This window comes from Carettochelys insculpta, chromosome 2 (genome assembly GCF_033958435.1).
Source record: "Carettochelys insculpta isolate YL-2023 chromosome 2, ASM3395843v1, whole genome shotgun sequence".
NCBI lineage: Eukaryota > Metazoa > Chordata > Testudines > Carettochelyidae > Carettochelys > Carettochelys insculpta.
In genome coordinates this window covers 227,183,894-227,202,146 of record NC_134138.1, presented here as the reverse complement: position 1 = coordinate 227,202,146, position 18,253 = coordinate 227,183,894, and the positions used below count along the sequence as shown (strand labels likewise).

The following is an 18,253-nucleotide window of genomic DNA, read 5'->3' as shown; positions in this document are numbered from 1 at the left end:
ATGGTGTCCATGCCCCGCGTGGTAGGGACGACCATGGCAGTATAGGCACTGTTCCTGGGAAGGTGACCGTGACCTTGACCATTCCCTTTGCACGTACCCTGTGTGTCTGGGAGAGGGGGATTGTCGAGACACTGGAGAGAGCGATTTTGCATAATAGTCCAGCGATTCAAATCCCAGGAAGGGCGAGGGTGGTGCCAGCCATGGGGAGGCTGATTGCAGGAAAGGAGAAGGGGGCTCCGGGTAGGCTAGGGGGGGCCCCTGCCTTCTGGTTGGAGTCTGCAACATGAGCGGAGGGCTGTGAGAGAAGAGCTCCACAGCCCTGTCTGGAGAGGGGCTGCAATGCCTCCTCTTGTGTGCAGCCTTCCCCCTCCCTTGAGGAGGTAACTCCGCCCCCTGATGGGCGGGGGATCCCGGCCCTGTCGGCACCGTGCTAGGCACGCTCGAGGGCGGTGCCACACGTGCGGAGTCCTTGTGCGCCTGCAGGCTACGTGCCTGCGCGCTCTGCACCGCCGGTTCCCCGGGGATCGGTGCCGCTGCCTGCGGTGCCGCTGGTACCGGCGCTTGCTTAGCCGCCGCCCTGCCTGCGGTGCGGGGCGGCTGGCTGATCATCGGAGGCTGAGCCGCTTCCACGTGGCTCTCCGTGCCGCCGCCGATCAGCTGTTGCTGCGGCTGGGGGCTGCTCGCTCCTCCCGTCCCGCTCACTGTTGCTGCCGGCAGGGATCGGGTTGGAGAAACTTTCCTCCGTTTTTGCGCTGATGGAGTGAGGGAGGCAGCTTTCCTTCTAAGGGCCCCGGAGGGTCCCTCCTGCTGCGGCCGCTCCGGCACGTCTGGCTGGAGGGCCTTGTCAAGAAGCAGCAGTTTAATTCTCATCTCCCTGTCTCTCCGTGCTCTGGTCGTTAACTTTGCACAGAAGGCGCATTTTTGTGCCACATGGGACTCCCCCAGGCACCTTATGCATAGACTGTGCCCATCGGACACTGGCATCGCCTCTCGGCAGGACTCACATTTTTTAAAGCCTGAGGAGGACATTGTTGGTGAGTCTTTGAGTTTGTTTTTGGGTACTTAGCACTTCTTTGTGCTGTTTCCCCGTCCGATGGCCTGCCTCAGCAGGAGGGCTGATGGCCCTAGCTCCCGGCCTCCGGCGCTGGTTACTGGGACTGGCTTGAGCTGTCCCTCCGTAGCTTGTTTGTTGTTTGTTTTTTGTTTTTTTTTTACAAAATAACAACCGGTTACTTATGGTATCCTAAGAACTGAAAAACTTTAAAGAGAAAAACAAATAAAGTCGTTGAATACGCTATGTGGCTTTAGCCTAGTCGGATTCCGTCTGCAGCCGACGGCGGTTGAGAGGAACTGGCGGGGACCGGATCGCGCACATGGCCAGGAGCGCGCCAGGGAGCGGCGCGTGCCGGCGCATGCGCGGTCCGGCAGAAACTGCTTGGAAGATCCGATCTGCGGCGCCGGCCAAGCCGTCACCTATGGTGGAGCACCTACGGGGACACTCGAAGAAGAAAGTAAGGAAACTGAGACTGAAAGTGAGTGGCAGAAGGTGAAGGATATGAGAGGAACACAGTGGGGCCCTCAGGTGCAGAGGGTGCAATAGCACTGGCTGGACTCAGAAACTAGGACAAAGATGTCGGGTGCAGAGACAGAGATCAGTTGAGATGACCAGGGAGGAAAATGAGGAAGAGGCAGGAGGAAGAAAATATGGGCAGGCAAGGGGAGGCCAAGAGGTGAGGAGAGCCAGAGCAGACGGAGTTGTCAAATGTGGTAGAAAATTGGGACTGAGTGGTCAACAATACAGGGACTGGAAGCACAGAGAGCAAAGATAGTGAAAATGGTCAGGTGAGGAGGAAAGGAAGACTGGGATGAGGACAGACTAGGGGAGAGGGAAGAAGGTTCTACATTTTGTGAGGAAAGAGTGGAAGACTGCGCTGACTAGAGCACACTCCCCTCTAAGACCTGAAATGGGACTCAAGATTGGTGGCTCTCACCATTCCTTTCCCGCCAGCAAACACCTACAACCACCACCGGCGAAGTGTAGAGTGAGGAGAATAATGGATTTTTCAGCTAACTGATCATTCTGAACCACCGCACCCGTGCGCCCGCCCCCCCCACGGATCAAACAAAAAAGGAAATTGTTTGAGGTTTTCGGCAGAATGTAAGTCAAAATTATGTTTTCAAAATTTTCAGTTGATTTTTGGGCATTCTGAGAATAGCAAACAGGGATGGGAAATTGGAGGCACAGTAAAATGAAGGTCAAATGTACGTATTACTTTTGGGTGCCTCATGTGTGAGGCCTAGGATTTTTTTTTTTTTTGAATACTTAGTACAGGGGTAGCCAACCCGTGGCCCTTGAGCTACATGTGGCTCTTTGAGCTATTAAATGCAGATCCTCCTCAGAGCTGCGCACCAGGAGTGTCACTTGCTTCTCTATGCATGTGCCCACTGCTTAGTGGAAGAAGCACATGGCAGCAGCAGTGATGGCGGTGGCTGTGGGGCAGGGGCAGCAGCAGCAGCAGCAGCAGCAGCAGCAGCTCTGGTGAATTGCTGGCATCAAGTTAGGGGAGGGAAGGGCTGCAGGTGCCTGGCTCTGAGGGTGGGGTGGGGGATTGGGTTATAGCAGGGGGCTGGGGGGTGTCTGGCTCTGTGGGAGGGAGAGGGCATTGAGCCATATATTATATATTTATTTTTATATCTCTATAGATATATATTATATTTATATATATCACTACGGCTATGTCTACACTAGCCCCAAACTTCGAAATGGCCATGCAAATACATATTCAGTGCCTCATTAGCTTGCGGGCGGCCACGGCACTTCGAAATTGATGCGGCTCGCTGCCGCGCAGCTCGTTCAGATGGAGTTCCTTTTCAAAAGGACCCCGCCTACTTCGACGTCCCCTTATTCCCATCTGCTCATAGGAATGAGGGGACTTTGAAGTAGGCAGGGTCCTTTCGAAAAGGAGCCCCGTCTGGACGAGCCAAGCAGCAGCGAGCCACGTCAATTTCGAAGTGCCGTGGCCGCCCGCAAGCTAATAAGGCGCTGAATATGTATTTAGTGTAGACACAGCCTACATGTTATATCGATAGACAGCTAGATAGATGGTTCTTTGTACTCTATCTGTGGCTCTTCATCCCTAACTGGTTGGCTACCCCTTATTTAGTATTATATAACACTTCATAATTCAAAGCACAGATGTGCCTCTAGGACTAATAACTAGAGCCTTTTTTGAGCAATGAACTGTTTTTTTTAAAGCCATTTTATATATTTTCACCACAATAGGATAGGCAGCTGTGTTGATGTTGATAGGCAGCCGTGTTCATTATTCAAGAAACTAGGGAGAATCAGAAAACGGTACACGCATATCTTGGAGAGCAGCTTTTACCTCAAAGTGAGTTCTGTCACTCTGAATGCTTGCAAAATACTTTCATATTCTTGGCATTATTTATCAGCACAATTTGCTATTAAAAATAATTAACAAAACTTAAGGGGACCAAAATCAAATTAATGAAACAACCATGTAAAAGACCTGAAGGTGCATAGCCCAACAATGAAAGCTGATAAGCAGGTCACATATTCCTATTAAACTGTTCCATCTTCTTGCATTAATTCACAATGAATTTTTAATGTGATATAGATACCAAGAGGAACAACAGCTCGAGATATTTTTATCTAAGCAATGCTGTTGTTTTCCCTCTGCCATGTGAATATAGCTTCTTAAATTAAAAGCAATGAGTGTTTAGCAATGTCAGTTCAAAACTGAAGTCTACAACACAATGATCAAATCCTCTAACTATGACTCTAATGAAACCACACAGACACTTTACAGCTTAGTTTATTTTGACTGGAAAATGACAGATATGACGGCCAAGAATGAGCTCACAAATTGTTGCTGTCAAAATAATGAATGAACTGCATCTTAGACTCCATTTAAGTCCTTCTCAAGTGCACCCCCCTCATGCAACAGGCCTGGCTGACTGCCTTTCACTTTGGGAGAAACAGTGTAGTCCGATCCCACTCAGACTGAGTGGGTTGCAGGCCCAACTGCCCCTTGTTTTTTCACTGTGTGGACACTTCAGGTCCCACTGCATTTGGCAGCAACTGTAAACCCTTCCAATCCAAGGATCCGCAAACTGGTTAAAGCAACTCAGAAGCAGCACCTTCAATACCAATCACCTCTCCAAAGGTACAAAACATATAGGTTACGTCTATATAGGGCTGTGCTGCTTGCAGTGTGATGTAAAAGAGGGGTCTTGAAAAGGCAAAGGATGCTCATTTGCATATGCACACCTCTAATTTGCATAGTCATATGAGATCGCCCTGCCAGCAGAGGCTGCTGCTGGCTGAAAACAAGCCGTGGAAAAGTTATTCTGCCAGTGAAAACCCCCATTGTCAGCAGCTCCATATGCCTGATATTTTCCAGGCATAAGGGGCTGCTGACAAAGGGAACTTTTGCTGCCAGAACCACATTTACACAGTTTGTTGTCTTGCAGTAGCAGCCTCTGCTCGCAGGTGATCCTGCACAACTATGCAAATTAGCCATACAAATATGCAAATGAGCAGCTATGTGAACTTTTGAGACCGTTCCTTTACATCATGCTGCTGGTGGTGCTAGAGGGGCTCCCCCAGCTAAGTCCTTAGCTGGCCTTTGAATGTTTTTAGGTGGGGAACAACATGGGGGAGCAGAGGACCCCCTCCCTGATAGCACAGAAACTGGGGAAATAGGAGCAGGAAGGGTGTCGTCAAATATCTCCCTTGAACACTCTCATAGTTCCCAGGGAAGAGTGGTTGGTGGGCTCCAGGCCTACTCCAGAGCTGCGCACACACGGAGGAGTAGTAGAAGGTGAACACTTTCTGCAGCAACGAACTCTGTGAGCTAAGATCGGGGGAGCATTTGGACAATGTAGGAATCCCTTTGGGCACCTGTATTCTGGCTAAAAAGGATGTGGGTGGTGGTGGACTGAGAACACAGATAGTCAGAGAAACACAGAATCCTGCAGAGCACGCACAGCCCATCTAGGAGCGTGTAGAAAGGAAGGGTTTGTCCCTTCTCCCCAGACCCATAGACAAGTCCCAATGAATAGCTGTCACGCAAATGGGGATGACAGAGCCAGGGACCAGGAGACAATCCTGTGAGCAGCTGCTGTTGAGATAGAGTGAGGAAGTTGATACTTGGAAAAGATGAAGTTGTCCCAGGAAGTACATATACCTAGGAGAGGTGGATGAAAGTGGAAGCACCTTTATCACTGCTTCTGGGGCCAAGGAAAAGGAAGAGGCTAGTAGGTAGTGAGTACACAAAGAAAAAGGGCTGCAGGAGGAAAAGAGAAGGTGACTTTTGCTCATTTGTTATTGTGCCTCTTGGGCTTAATTTACCCATACCCGCATGCAAAAAGCCCTGTAGAAGAACAAGGAACCAGTAAAACCAGTGTAAACAGTACAAAAAAGAAAACACCCTGGCCCATGCTATTGTCAGTGGTGATAGACAGCAGAAGAAGGGGTAATGGTCTGAAGTGACAGAAGGAGAGGAGAAGGTTGGATATTAGGAAAAAAACTTCACCAGGAGGGTGGTGAAGCACTGGAATGTGTTGCCTAGAGAGGTGGTGGAATCTCCATCCCTAGAGGTTTTTAAGTCCTGGCTTGACATAGTCATGGCTGGGATGACTTAGCTGGGATTGATCCTGCTTGGGGCAGGGATCTGGACTTGATGACCTCCTGAGGTCCCTTCCATCTCTGTGATTCTATGAAATGCTGCAGTACTAAAAACCGGAAATGTTTGAAACTAATCGATTTCTAAAAATTCAAGCTGAGAGTGTCTTAATCAGAATATTTTGGGCCCTGGTCTTATACTGCATTCCACTGTGAAGCACAGAGGGGAAGAAAAGAAACTATGAGCAACAGAGACAGGGTGCACAGACACATCATCTGTGTTTTCCCAGGCATACAGGCAAAGGTGATATAGGGATGGGAGTCAGCGGTGGGCAGATTAACAATCCAGTCCTGCTCCCATTTACCCAAATGTACTGAAGGAGAAAGTTATTCATGGTCTGTACCATGATTAATATAAGAGCCTCATTTTATGTTTGTGCATAATTGGGAGGGGGTGGCAGTTTCTGGCAAGAGCAGACCTGCCAATGACAGAGGGGATTAAGGGACAGTTGCCCTCAGGCCTGGATGACCAGCCATGGCAGCAGCAGCAGCAAGAGTTCTGGACCTTTTTGAAATGCTGCAGCAGCGCTGCTCTGGCTGCACATGGTTGTGAGGGAGTGGGGGGAGGAGGAACCCCTGCAGTCTGGCTAGTGCTGAGAGCTGACTGTCGCTGGCCCTGCTCCTTACAGATTGCAGAGCTGGGCCCCCCTCCCACCTGGCCCCAAGGCCCACAGCAGCTGTCTGCACCGCTGGGCAAAAGGCCCCAATTTCTGCAAGTGCACGAACGGAACCTTTCCCTGCTCTAGAGACAGCTGAATATTACCCTATTTTGTCCTCTTCTTTGCTAGTTATATATCAACCATGTTCCCTAACATAGTTGCATCTACAGATTACAGAATAACTCCTGCATCCCACGCAAATTTTCTTGCAAGAGTTAACACAAAACGTGACATTATCCAATTCAATGATTGACGTTAGACACCTGTGGCTTCTCCTGGACTGTTATTGTTTCATGTTTGCCCTGACTAAGGTCCCTAAAGGCTCAGTAGGTTTTTTTGTTCTAAGAATGTCTACTACTTAGTGTGGGTTGTTCAAGCTCTCTCAGATCTAATTAACAGATCACAAAGAAACACAGAGATCTGTAAACGTCTTTTGCAGGTTCACAGAGGATGATGAAAATAAATCACCAACTAGCGACTTGCTATGCATAACAGCCACAACAAATTAAAAATGTGACCTAACACATCAGCAGCAAAGTAGAAAATGGAAGAATTTCACTGAGGTTAAGTCTCAATTTTATAATTTTTTAAAGATGGCTTCATGGCCATTTAAATACGATTTGCCTCCTTGGTAAAGTAAACAGGCAAATTTGGATATCTGGCCTGATCTGGTAAGAATCTGAGAGCTGCCCTCAAAGTGCCAAGTACCCTCTGCTCTTCTTAATTCAAGTGAATTAAACATACTGAGACCATACAGAGCTCGAGCATCTCCATTTGCCACACTTCTGCCTGCCATTCACTTAGGGTGCATCTACACTTGCAATCCTCTTTCCAAAGAGGTAAGCAAGTGAGGTAAATCAAAAATGCAAATGAGGTATAAATTTGCATATTTGGCACCTCATCTGCATACTCTAATTTCAAAAGAGCTTCTTTCGAAAGAAGAAAGCCAGTGTAGATACTGCACTTTCTAAAGTAAACCCATCTTCGAAAGAATCCTTCTTCCCTTCATCCAGGGAGGGTAAAGCAGCTGTCTCAGTGGCAGCCAATCAGGGCCCGGCAGGCCAATATAAAGGAAGTTGCTGAGCTAGGGCAGGCAGTTCCATTCAGGAGCTTGACCCAGGAAGGTGCTTATACTGCCTGGGAATCCAGCAGCACTGGCACAGCTCCAAGTGAGCGCTGAGCTTTGACTTGGGCAAGCCCAGGCCCAGTGTCTGGAGACTGGCCATGAACCTGGGGAAGGAGATGACAGCACTCTGGACAGGGTGTGTCAGATTCCCCCTCAGGACTCAGAAGGCAGCAGTCAAGACCACACCTAATGCCCTCAGCTGCAGAGGGATGCTAGAGGGCAGGCTGACCTTGTTACAAGGAGATTACTACTAGCCTAAAGCTGTGCAGACGAGAAAGAATTCCATTCTTTGCAAAGCACTACTGCACCAAATCTTATTTGTCAAAGATTTGGCTCGGCAGCCTTCAAAGCAAATCAAAAGTGTGGTTATACATAAAATGAAATTGGCAAACGTTTAAGGTATATCAGATGCAACCCAATCGATTCCCGGTAATTTAGCACAATTTTACTTCTAAACATTATAGAACTTCACTATTATGAACCCCAGATTCATGAACTGACCAGTCAATTGCACATCTCATTTGGAACTGAAAGTACAACAAATGAAACAAGATGCAAATTCAGTATTGTACTATGTTAATCATAAACTACTAAAATTAAAAAGGTAAAGTTAAAATAAAGATTTGACACGGTAAGGAAACTGTTTCTGTGCTTCTTTAATTTAAATTAGGGTTGTTAAAAGCAGCATTTCTCTTTAGCACAGTAAACTTTAAGTCAAAGTTCAGTTGTCAACTTTTGAAAGAACCATACCATTTTGTTCAGCATTACAAACAACTTCCACTCCCGAGGTGTTCGTATACCTGAGGTTCTACTGTATTTTAACAATCTCTAAGCCTGGAATGTTTGTCTATGAGTCAGAATGAGTCTTCCAAGGTCACTAGTGTTACTCAGTGTATGTTGTGTTTGGAGGTACTTCTGGGGTCTCCATGACATGTTTCACATCATTTCATGCATTCAGTCAAACCAATAAATATTAATATTTTAATTCTGTCTGTATATATGGCCCGCAAAATTTCAAGAGTTACATTTAAACAACAACTATGTGAAGATAGAAACAAAAGATGTCTCTAAATACCGTGACTGTTGCATCGTGATGTTTCCACAAGCCGACTATTTTGATCATAGCATGCCATGGCCTGGTAACGATAGCCTTGCCCACATTCCTTTATATCACCTTGCACTTTCATTCCCAGTAATACTTCCACTTTGCCTTCCGGCAAAATGCAGTCTGACCAGTTCCCAACAGGTTGAGCATTGTACTTGTCACAAGGACAAATCTGAGTCTCAATAAAAGGATACAACTGGGAATTTTTGCACTTCAAATTCTTCTTACTTTTTCCTGGAGGCAAAAAATAATTGTTGAGAAAACGATTTCTATTATTTAACACAAAAGGAGGTAATTATATTTAATTATCTATAATTGTATGAAAACGTCTCCAAGGAGCACAGAACTTATGGTTAAAACTTTCGCTGCAACACCTAAATCTATACTTAATGACGTAGAAAAGTGACCTGACTTTCACTATTGCTATGCATTTACATTTCTAGCTGGTTTCAACACCTTTGAAAATGAGGGATAGCTCAGTGGTTTGAGCATTTGCCTGCTAAACCCAGGGTTATGAGCTCAATCACTGAGGTGGCCATTTAGGGATTGGGGCAAATAGATATCAGGGATGGGGCTTGCTCCTGCAGAGAGGGCAGGGGGCTGGACAAGATGACCACCAGAGGTCCCTTCCAGTTCAAGGAGATGTGAATCTCCAACTATAAATAATTTATGATAGTAAAAAATTATCTAGAAGAATACAACTCTAAATACTTTATCCACTAAAAATAAGTGGTTTTCCCCCTATTCATTAGTGTTTTTCAGTTTAATAGTTATGACATCATACTAACTCCATGGATAACATGTGCAAGGGTTTTTTTCATGTCTTTAAAACCCTTTTTTCATGTCTCGAGAGAATCAGCCTCTCTCTGCTTCTCTTACTTTATATCAAATTATTAAAATCTTCAAATTTTATTCCATGCTATTATACCATTAGTCAAAAATCACACTTCTTGACTTCTTATAGAATAAGCTCCTTTTGATTAATTCCACAACTTTGCTGAATTTTTCAAAACTCTTCTAGCAACTAATTTATTCTCCCAAAATAGTCACTCAATTTCTCCTATTTGCCTTTTTGAGTTCTCTGTAAAGTTAATTTTTGTTTCATCACTTATTCTTAGCTCTTGTGGCTCATTTGATTGTCTCATTTTTAATAACTAAAGAGCATTGGCAAAATTATTTCATAATTCTATAACTGTCAAATTGATGATAATGTAAGTGAATACTCTGCAATATTTTCCTTGTCTTTCAAATGTGTTTCTTACAGAAAATGAAGCACTAGGTAAGGCAGGACATTAGAGCACTCCTAGTAATTTCACTAAATACTGTTTTACTGTAGAAGAGGGACAACTTACTGTAGCAAGGAAATTATTCATTTGGCAGCGTCATACTGAAAATGTGTGAGTTAATCCCTCTTTCATCTTGTCTTTCTCTCAGAAATAATTAGTGCCTTCATACTGAGCTCTGCAGTTTGGACTGGATGTGTTCACAGTATAGAATTAAATCACCAGTGACCAAAGCACCCCCCAGCCTCAAGTCTGAGCAGCTGAATTTGGCAGAGCTTGATGGACAGGAACCTGTCAATATCAAGGCTGTCTGGAATTCTGTTTTTGTTTCTGTTTCTGGCTATAAAGTAACTTTCAGCCATTTTCACTGTGGAAGTAACCTGGATATAAATTTTTCACCAGAATTACGAAATGGTGACAAAGTTTTCCTGAAGATAGAGTTATTTACAATCCCTCCTACTGTCACCCACATGTGGCTGTTTGGGACCCATGAAACCCCTGGCAGAAGACCTTCTGATTTTTGATGGTTTGTATCATAACAGGGAGGCACTTGTTCCTTGGTTGCTATTGAACACGCTCCCTGTTGGCTTACTAAATTCTACCTTAGCTAGCTCCACCAATGGGGTTGACAGAAAAGGCAAGTTCTTTAAAACACAACAGAAAGCTTGATGCACTAGAATAAGCATATGACTGTTTCATGCAGTGATACTTAACACTGTCCAAGGAATTAGATCACAGATTTAAAATTTTCTTTTCATTTGTCCAACTGACAATGAACAGAGTATGCCTTAACTATCTAACTGGCCTGTTATGATGACTGTTAAATTAATGTTTATGCAAATTTAAGAAATTCAAGAAAAATAATGTCTGAGTACCCCTTTGACTCTTACCAATAAGAGAGCGCTTTCTTGTCCTGGCAGCTCCACAGTCCCCATTGCAGGAAGAAAACTTTGACCAGCTTGAGAACTGACAATCCTCTTGGCAAGGAATCTGGCAGGCCTGTGTTAATGCTGGTAAAGGCCCTGCATATTTAAGACACTCACTGATGTCAGATGGTCCTCCATCTTGTCTGCGACAGGTAATTGCTGGAAAAAAGTAAGTATGGAGTTTATAAAGAGTTGGCAGTCTTATCATTAGTCTATAACAGTAGTTCTCAACCACAGAGAGATCTTCTGGGGGTACATCAACTCATCTAGAAATTTGACTGTTTTTACCTAGGCTACAGAAAAAGAACTGGTGAAGTCAGTACAAACTAAATATACTTACGACTTGTCTATATTGCTCTTTATACTATTCCATACAATGTAAGTACAGTAGTCATATTGAACTTGATTTATTTTATGATATATGATGCAAATAACAAACAGAACTTTAGCAATTTTTCAGTAATTATTTGTTGTGACACATTTGTACAGGTTGACCCTCTCTAGTCTGGCATGCTTTCATCCTCAACATCCATAATCTGGCATGATTTTAGTTAGGCAACCCATGATAAGTAGTTGCCTGGCTAAGTTTCCCATGGTCCCATAAAGTTTGTCTACAGCCACTAGTCCCAGCTCTCAAGTGTTCTGTGCAGTTATTCAGCTGTGATACCCCTAAATGTCTTCTGCGAGTCAGTAAGCAGTAGAAGTGTTGGTAAAGCTGCTAGACAATACTGACCTCCTGTGGTCCGGCAAATTCTCTTGTCTGGCATTGGTCAGGTCCCCTGGGTGTCAGACTAGAAAGGGTCAACCTCTATTTTATGTCTCATTTTCTAAGCAAGTAGTTTTTAACTGAGGTGAAACTTGAAGGTAGACAAGAGAAATGAGACTCTTGAAAGAGGTACAGTAGTCTGGAAAGGTTGAGAGCCACTGGCATACAATGTAATAATGATCCAGCAATGCTCCTATAGAATTTAGTAGGTTAGGCAATATTCTGCTAGATAATCACAGATTAAATCCAAACCTATTATGTGTAACACAACTGCCTAATATTTACAGATGTTTGTATGCTACAGTTAAATCAGTGGATCTGAAATTTCTGAGATGTGCTACTCTATTATTATTCTTTATTGATGTTCACCAACAATACAATATTAAAAGGCCACCTTAACTGTGACATAATTTAACAGCAGTAAGTCCTGCTAGGAATTGTCACCCTCATAGGTTTTAATATAATCAAGCTACGCAATACATTTCCTTTCGAGATGGACCCAAACTTAGATAACACAGTATGAGTGTAATGTAAGAACATAAACAGAATTCACAGACTCCAAGGCCAGAAGACACCACTGTAATCATCTAGTCTGACCTCCTGTCTCACACTGCTAATTAATCTTCCCCAAAGTAACTCCTAGAGCAGACCTTTTAGGAAAAAAATAATCCAATCTTGACTTAAAAATTGTCAGTGATGGAGAATTCCCCATGAACCTTCATAAATTCCAATGGTTAGTTACTCTCATTGTTAAAAACATCTACCCCACTTCCAGCCTCAATTTGTGTAGCTTTGCTTTTCAGCCATTGGATCATATTGTGTATTTTACTGACCAATTCGAGAGTCCACCTGATAATCATTGTTCCCTGACAAATTTTGCACTTACAAATTGTGATTATGTCATCCCTTAACTTTTTCTTTGTCAAAATAAAGAGACTAGCTACTTGACCTTAACGCTGTAAGGCACGTTTTGTCATCTTATAACCATTCCAACAGCCCTTCTCCAGACCATCTTTAATTTACGAAAATTCTTCATGACCCATGGCCACGGAATTTTAGGAGGAGCCACATCAGTGCCAAATACAAAGATAAAATAACTTCTCTACACCTTCTCAAAACTCCATTTTTATGGCTCCCAGGATTTCATTAGCTGTTTTGTCTACATTGCCAGTGTGGGAGCCTATATTCATCTGATTATTCAACATGACCCTGAAATCTTTTTCTGAGTCACTGCTTCCCAGGATAGAGTACTCTATTCCATAGGTATGAGCTACATTCATTGTTCCTAGATATACACATTTACATCTAACAATCTTAATATATATATATTATTTGCTTGTGCCCAGCTTACCAAGCAATCTATATGCCTCTGTATCTATGGCCTGCCCTCTTTAGGATTTATCACTTCCCCAGTCATGTCATCTGCAAACTATCAGTGATGATTTTATGTTTTCTTACAGTCACTGATAAAAATGTTTAATAGTGTAAGTCCAAGAATCAATCCCTGTGAGCAAAGGTCCTGGGATTAGGGGTGCTGCTGAAACCCTTGGCTAGAAGTAGTGTCTATTATATACAGAATTTAAAGTTTAGTTCAATGGCTGTCTGCACCATCTCCCCTCCCCGCGTTGGGGGACTCCTATAGGACCCCACCTTTTGAAAACTAAGAAGTTTGAGTAAAGGTTTCAACTCAACACATTATTGAGAACTATAAACACTAAATAAGGACCCAGCTCTGAGTTCTGATTCTGAGAGATGCAAAGTTTAGAGAGATCAGAATGAGCCACTGACTCCTTAGACACATATTGTGACACTCTTGCCTGACAACTTATGCCAAGCTTTGGGCTTGAAAAAAGGATGGTGTAAAACATGTTGGCTTTGTGATGAGAATGAGAGCACAAACATTTGACATCAGGGTAATAGTATGTTTGATCTAACATTTTGTATCTATAAAATGTGTATTGTTTTGATTGCTTGCAAACAAAGGGAAATTTCAACTTTCCCAAAAAGAAGTCTGGGGCACCAGGGCATCACAGAAAAGCCCAGGAGTACTCCATTAACACCTGTATGTATGACAACTTTATATATAATCTTCCCAGCCCCTGCACCTTCTTCCCTGAACTGAAGAATGCCACCTCCTTGTTTCATTTTCCACCTGAATTTAAAACACATAATTTATGACAAACAGACATCCTCTATCCCCCAATTACTATTATTTGTGGATAGAATTATAACCTTAGTCTAAATGCATTAAAGATAACAAACTAAATATCCTCTATACCCTGCATACTAGTACTTGTGGACAGAACTGTAATTTTAGTCTAAATACATAAAGATAAGAAACTATATTTTACTTCCTTTTGTTCCAAGATAATGCCAGTTTTATTACTGGTTAATTCTATTGAAAAATTCTAGCTATACTATTTTCAGTGGGAATAATGACACATTAATGTTTCTTGGTTTCTGACAGCACACATCATCTCAGAAATGTGAAAATAATTTGGGTCACCAATTGATAGCAATACACAGCAAATAAACAGAATCAAATCCACTAAAACTGTGAAGAAATAACAGCAAAGCTTTATATTAAATTTTACTGAATAATTCAGCAGCACTGTCTCTATACTCCTGAAAACAATGGTTTTACTGAAGTGTGAATTTTAAAAATAAACTTCAATTTTCCTCCATGAAGTACGGTGTAATTATGTTCAGCTGCCGATGAGGAACCATAAATAGTTTTACGTGCAAAGTTGTCAATGCATTAAAAGTATCTATGAGGAATTAGTTCCTTCAAGAAGAAGAAGAAAATAAATAAATATTTAGAAAATAATCTGATCAGTCTTGCCTTTTATATCTTTAGATTCTTTGAAAAAACAGCAAGAAGAAGAAATGTAGCACTTTAATGACTAACAAAATGATTTATTTGGTGATGAGCTTTCCTGGGACAGACCCACATGATCTGAAGAAGTGGGTCTGTCCCACAAAAGCTCATCACCGAATAAATTCTTTTGTTAGTCTTTAAAGTGCTACATTTTTGCTGCTTTGTTTTGTTGGAGAACAGACAAACACAGCTATTACTATTCAGCAAGATGAAGAAACCACAAATGAGAGACTTACAAATGAGAAAAAAAAACCAGAAGAACTTTAAGATACCCTTAATTATAAAACTAGAAAGTCATATCTGCATACATTATGGCTTTGTCTACATGAGAAGCATCTGTTGACAGAAGTAACTGTTTGAAGAGATTTCCCAGCAAATCTTCTGTCGGCAGATTGTCTCTACACATAAAAGCAGATTGAAAGAGCAATCTGCTCCATCAACGAAGCGCAGCCAAACTGTCCAGCCCTCTCTCGACAGAACGGCTGACTGCAAGCTCTGCAAACAGGGCTGCCCAGCGAACCAGAAGCCCTGCCAATAGACAAAAGGGCCCCGTAGTGTCCACACAGTTGTTTTGTCAACAGGAAACTGTTGAGAAAGGTATTACACCTGAATGCAGAGAGGTATAACACTGCTGGCGGACGTGCTGAGTTTTGTCGACAGACTGTCGACAAAGCACATTTTGTGTACAGACACTCTGCAGGTTTTTCTGACAAAAGCCCAGTTTTGCCAGAAAAACCCTCTCATGTAGATGTAGCCTATCAGTATTTTGTTTTTAATTTAAATTAAAGTTGGGTTATTTTAATTTTCTCGAAACTCATGATGGATCAATATAATAAAACTGAAGTTTCTGAATGACAATTCAGTACTACATTAAAATATTATTAGAAGGCCATAAAGGGAAAAACAAAACAAAACAAAAAAACCCAAAGCTCAATCTTGAGCTCCACTGAGTTTCTGAGCGGCACTGCTTCAGGCACAGAGGAGAAGAATAATGAAAAACAGCTGTAAGCAACCTTTACAAATTCCCCTTGATCCTTGGTTCAACTGGGGTATTGAAACAAACATTCCTGACATAAAGAAACTGTTCTGAGCTGTGCTGACTAGCCTGCTGACATCTGTGCTATCCAAGAATTACCCTCTCCTTCTGCAGGCTTTAGTTTGCTCATTTTTGATGCACTTAGTCTTCTCTCTCAGACATATTTTTCTCATGGAAGAGAACAGTATGAGGTTGATGAGGTCTTATGTCTTATCAGATTCAGGTTATGAACCTGAGCTCTAAGGCTAGTTCCTGAATTTGCTTACTATTCCAATGCTGTTCTTTAGCCATTATTTGCCTAACTTTCCCAGCAATTCTTATTTCTTCTTTGGTCCTCTGGTGTCTCCCCAGGCATTTGCTTATCACCACCTTTTGCAATATGTCTCAGAGGAAGGCAATATTTCTGTGTCTGTCTTATTGACTGAGGTAAGCATTATGGGGGGGGGGTAGATTCAGTACTTTTTTTTCTCCTATATGTCTCTATTGCATTTACAGGGTTCCTCCTCCCTTTGAAGAAAACCCAGATGAACCTTTACCACACACAAAAGCATATTTCTTAATCAGAACAAAGTCTATTGAAAATGGAGTTAAAAAACAAAATAATCAGGTTGCTTACCACACCTACTTTTATACTTCGTGCTTACATTTACACTTTGGTAACTAGGCAAGGCAAATTTCAGTTACAGAAAAGAAACAAATACAGTCCCAAGCTGCATCCCAGGGACCCTGTCACACTGGCTATGTCTACACTAGAGTGACCTGTTGACAGAAGTTTCTGTTGGAAGATATATTCTAACAAAACTTCTGTTGACAGATTGCAGCCAGACTGCCAAGTGATTGACAGAGAGTGGCCAACTGGAAGAACAGTGGAGAGGGCTGCCAGTGTCCCAGATGCCCTGTCTGTTGACAGAGGGCCCTCCAGAACATCCAGACCAGCTTTGTATCAACAGACTCTGTTGACAGAAGCATTCTGCCTCATGGGGGAGTGGCAGAACACTGTCAACAGAAGTGCCACATTCTGTCGATTTACTGTCAACAGAACGCCTTAGGAATGTGGATGCTCTGTGGGTTTTGTCAACAAAATGCCAGTTTTGTTGACAAAACTCTCTAGTGCAGACAAGGCCACAGTGATTAATGGCTCTCACCTCAATGCCAGAAATCCGAGCCCAAGTACTATCCTGTAAGAGAGACAGAGGACCAAGTCTCTCTCCCTGTATCCAGAGATCTCTTTCCTCCACTGTCATCTTTCCAGACATAGCTCACCATCATCAAGGGCACTCTTGTCATCCTCATTCTTCAAATCAGACTTCCCCAGTCCCCTACCCCCTGATATGGATTTGGACTGGTTGCTTCCTCTGGTGCAATCTACATTTCAGACTTACATCATTGTAACACTGACAGACCTGGGGTTGCCGATACAAGCAATAGAACCTGCAAGCATAGGATCTAAAGCGCTGCACTCTACCACATGAGCTAAAGGCCAGCCAGCTCTCAACCAAGGCTGTAGAGCAGAGACTTCACTCACTCCTGATGAGGTCTCAGTACCTCTGGGTACTACATCATTATAAATGCATTGCTTATGGGTGTGAAAAATCCACACCACTGAGTGACGTAGTTGTACAGACCTTATCCTTGGTGTAGACAGCTATGCTGGGAGAGTTTCTCCCTTTGATAAAGCTACTACCTCTCTTCCGGAGGTGGATAATCTACATCACCATCAGCAAAGGGCATCTTCAAAAAAGTGCTATAGTACCACAGCTACATCCATACAGCTGTACCAATGCTGTGTTTTAAGTGTAGATTTGCCCTGTATGTATAAAACTATCACTTGAACTACTAGAGTAACATAGCTGCAGCATAGCAGCTGTGCCACTGTAGTGTTTCAGTGTAAAGACTTACTACAGTGACAGGTGGGATTTTACTGTCACTGTAGATAACCCACCTCCCAGGAGCTGGTAGTTTATTCTTCCATTGGCCTAGCACTGTCTGGGCCCTGTGCTAGGTCAGCTTAACTCTGCCTGCCAGGGGGTGTGGAGTTTTCACATGCCACAAAGCTACAGTCATGCTCTTAGACTGTCTAGTGAGGCTTCAGAGATGACCAGCTGGCCTTGCCCAATGATGTTTAACAGCCACCTTTCAAATGTTTAACAATCCACTTCAGAGACTGTACTTCAAAGGTGAGTCTGCCCATTTAGTAAAGTGACTTCTGTCAAGTCCTGTTCATTAAGGAAGGGAATGTTACCATACAAGTGGAGCTATTTTAAAACCCACTCTCTTTTGGCTACTGAATATGACTTTTCTTAAGACGTATCCAGCCTGTCACCCCCTCTTTCAGAGTCTTATGTTGTTTGTGCACCTAACTTTTATGAAGCAGATATAGATGAGAGGCTCTCTCTGCAGGTAATACCTCTACCTTTTCAAAGATCAGCTGTCAGTTGTGCACTGAAGCAACCAAAGCAGGAGAAAGTTTCATCCTTGAAAACTAGAGATTTCATTCTCATGACAATACTTGATAATATACAATGTAGGTTGTGATACCAATACTGCTCCTGACATTGACTTTCCCAGTGTCCATAACACCACACCATTCCATGCCACTAGGTCCAGAGATGACTGGCTTCAGATTCAGTTTTACGGAGTTATACTACTGATTTAGCTATATTTTTTCTAAAGTTTATACTTAATGCTTACAAGTGCCAAACAGTGGTTAGTTCTTCTACCGCTGACAACACAGGGTATTGACAATTTTGTTAGTTACTGATACATA

At 43.0% G+C, this 18,253-nt stretch overlaps 1 protein-coding gene across 1 annotated transcript in view; it reads right to left on the bottom strand.

Annotated features, from left to right (window-relative positions):
- THSD7A (thrombospondin type 1 domain containing 7A) overlaps positions 1–18,253 on the bottom strand; it is a 489,942-nt gene that overhangs the window by 83,327 nt on the left and 388,362 nt on the right. The window contains exons 14-15 of the mRNA XM_074984678.1: positions 10,771–10,965; positions 8,568–8,831 (exon numbers count right to left, since the gene is read on the bottom strand). Of these exons, the coding sequence (XP_074840779.1) occupies positions 8,568–8,831; positions 10,771–10,965 (459 nt within the window). The remainder of the gene's footprint in view (positions 1–8,567; positions 8,832–10,770; positions 10,966–18,253) is intronic.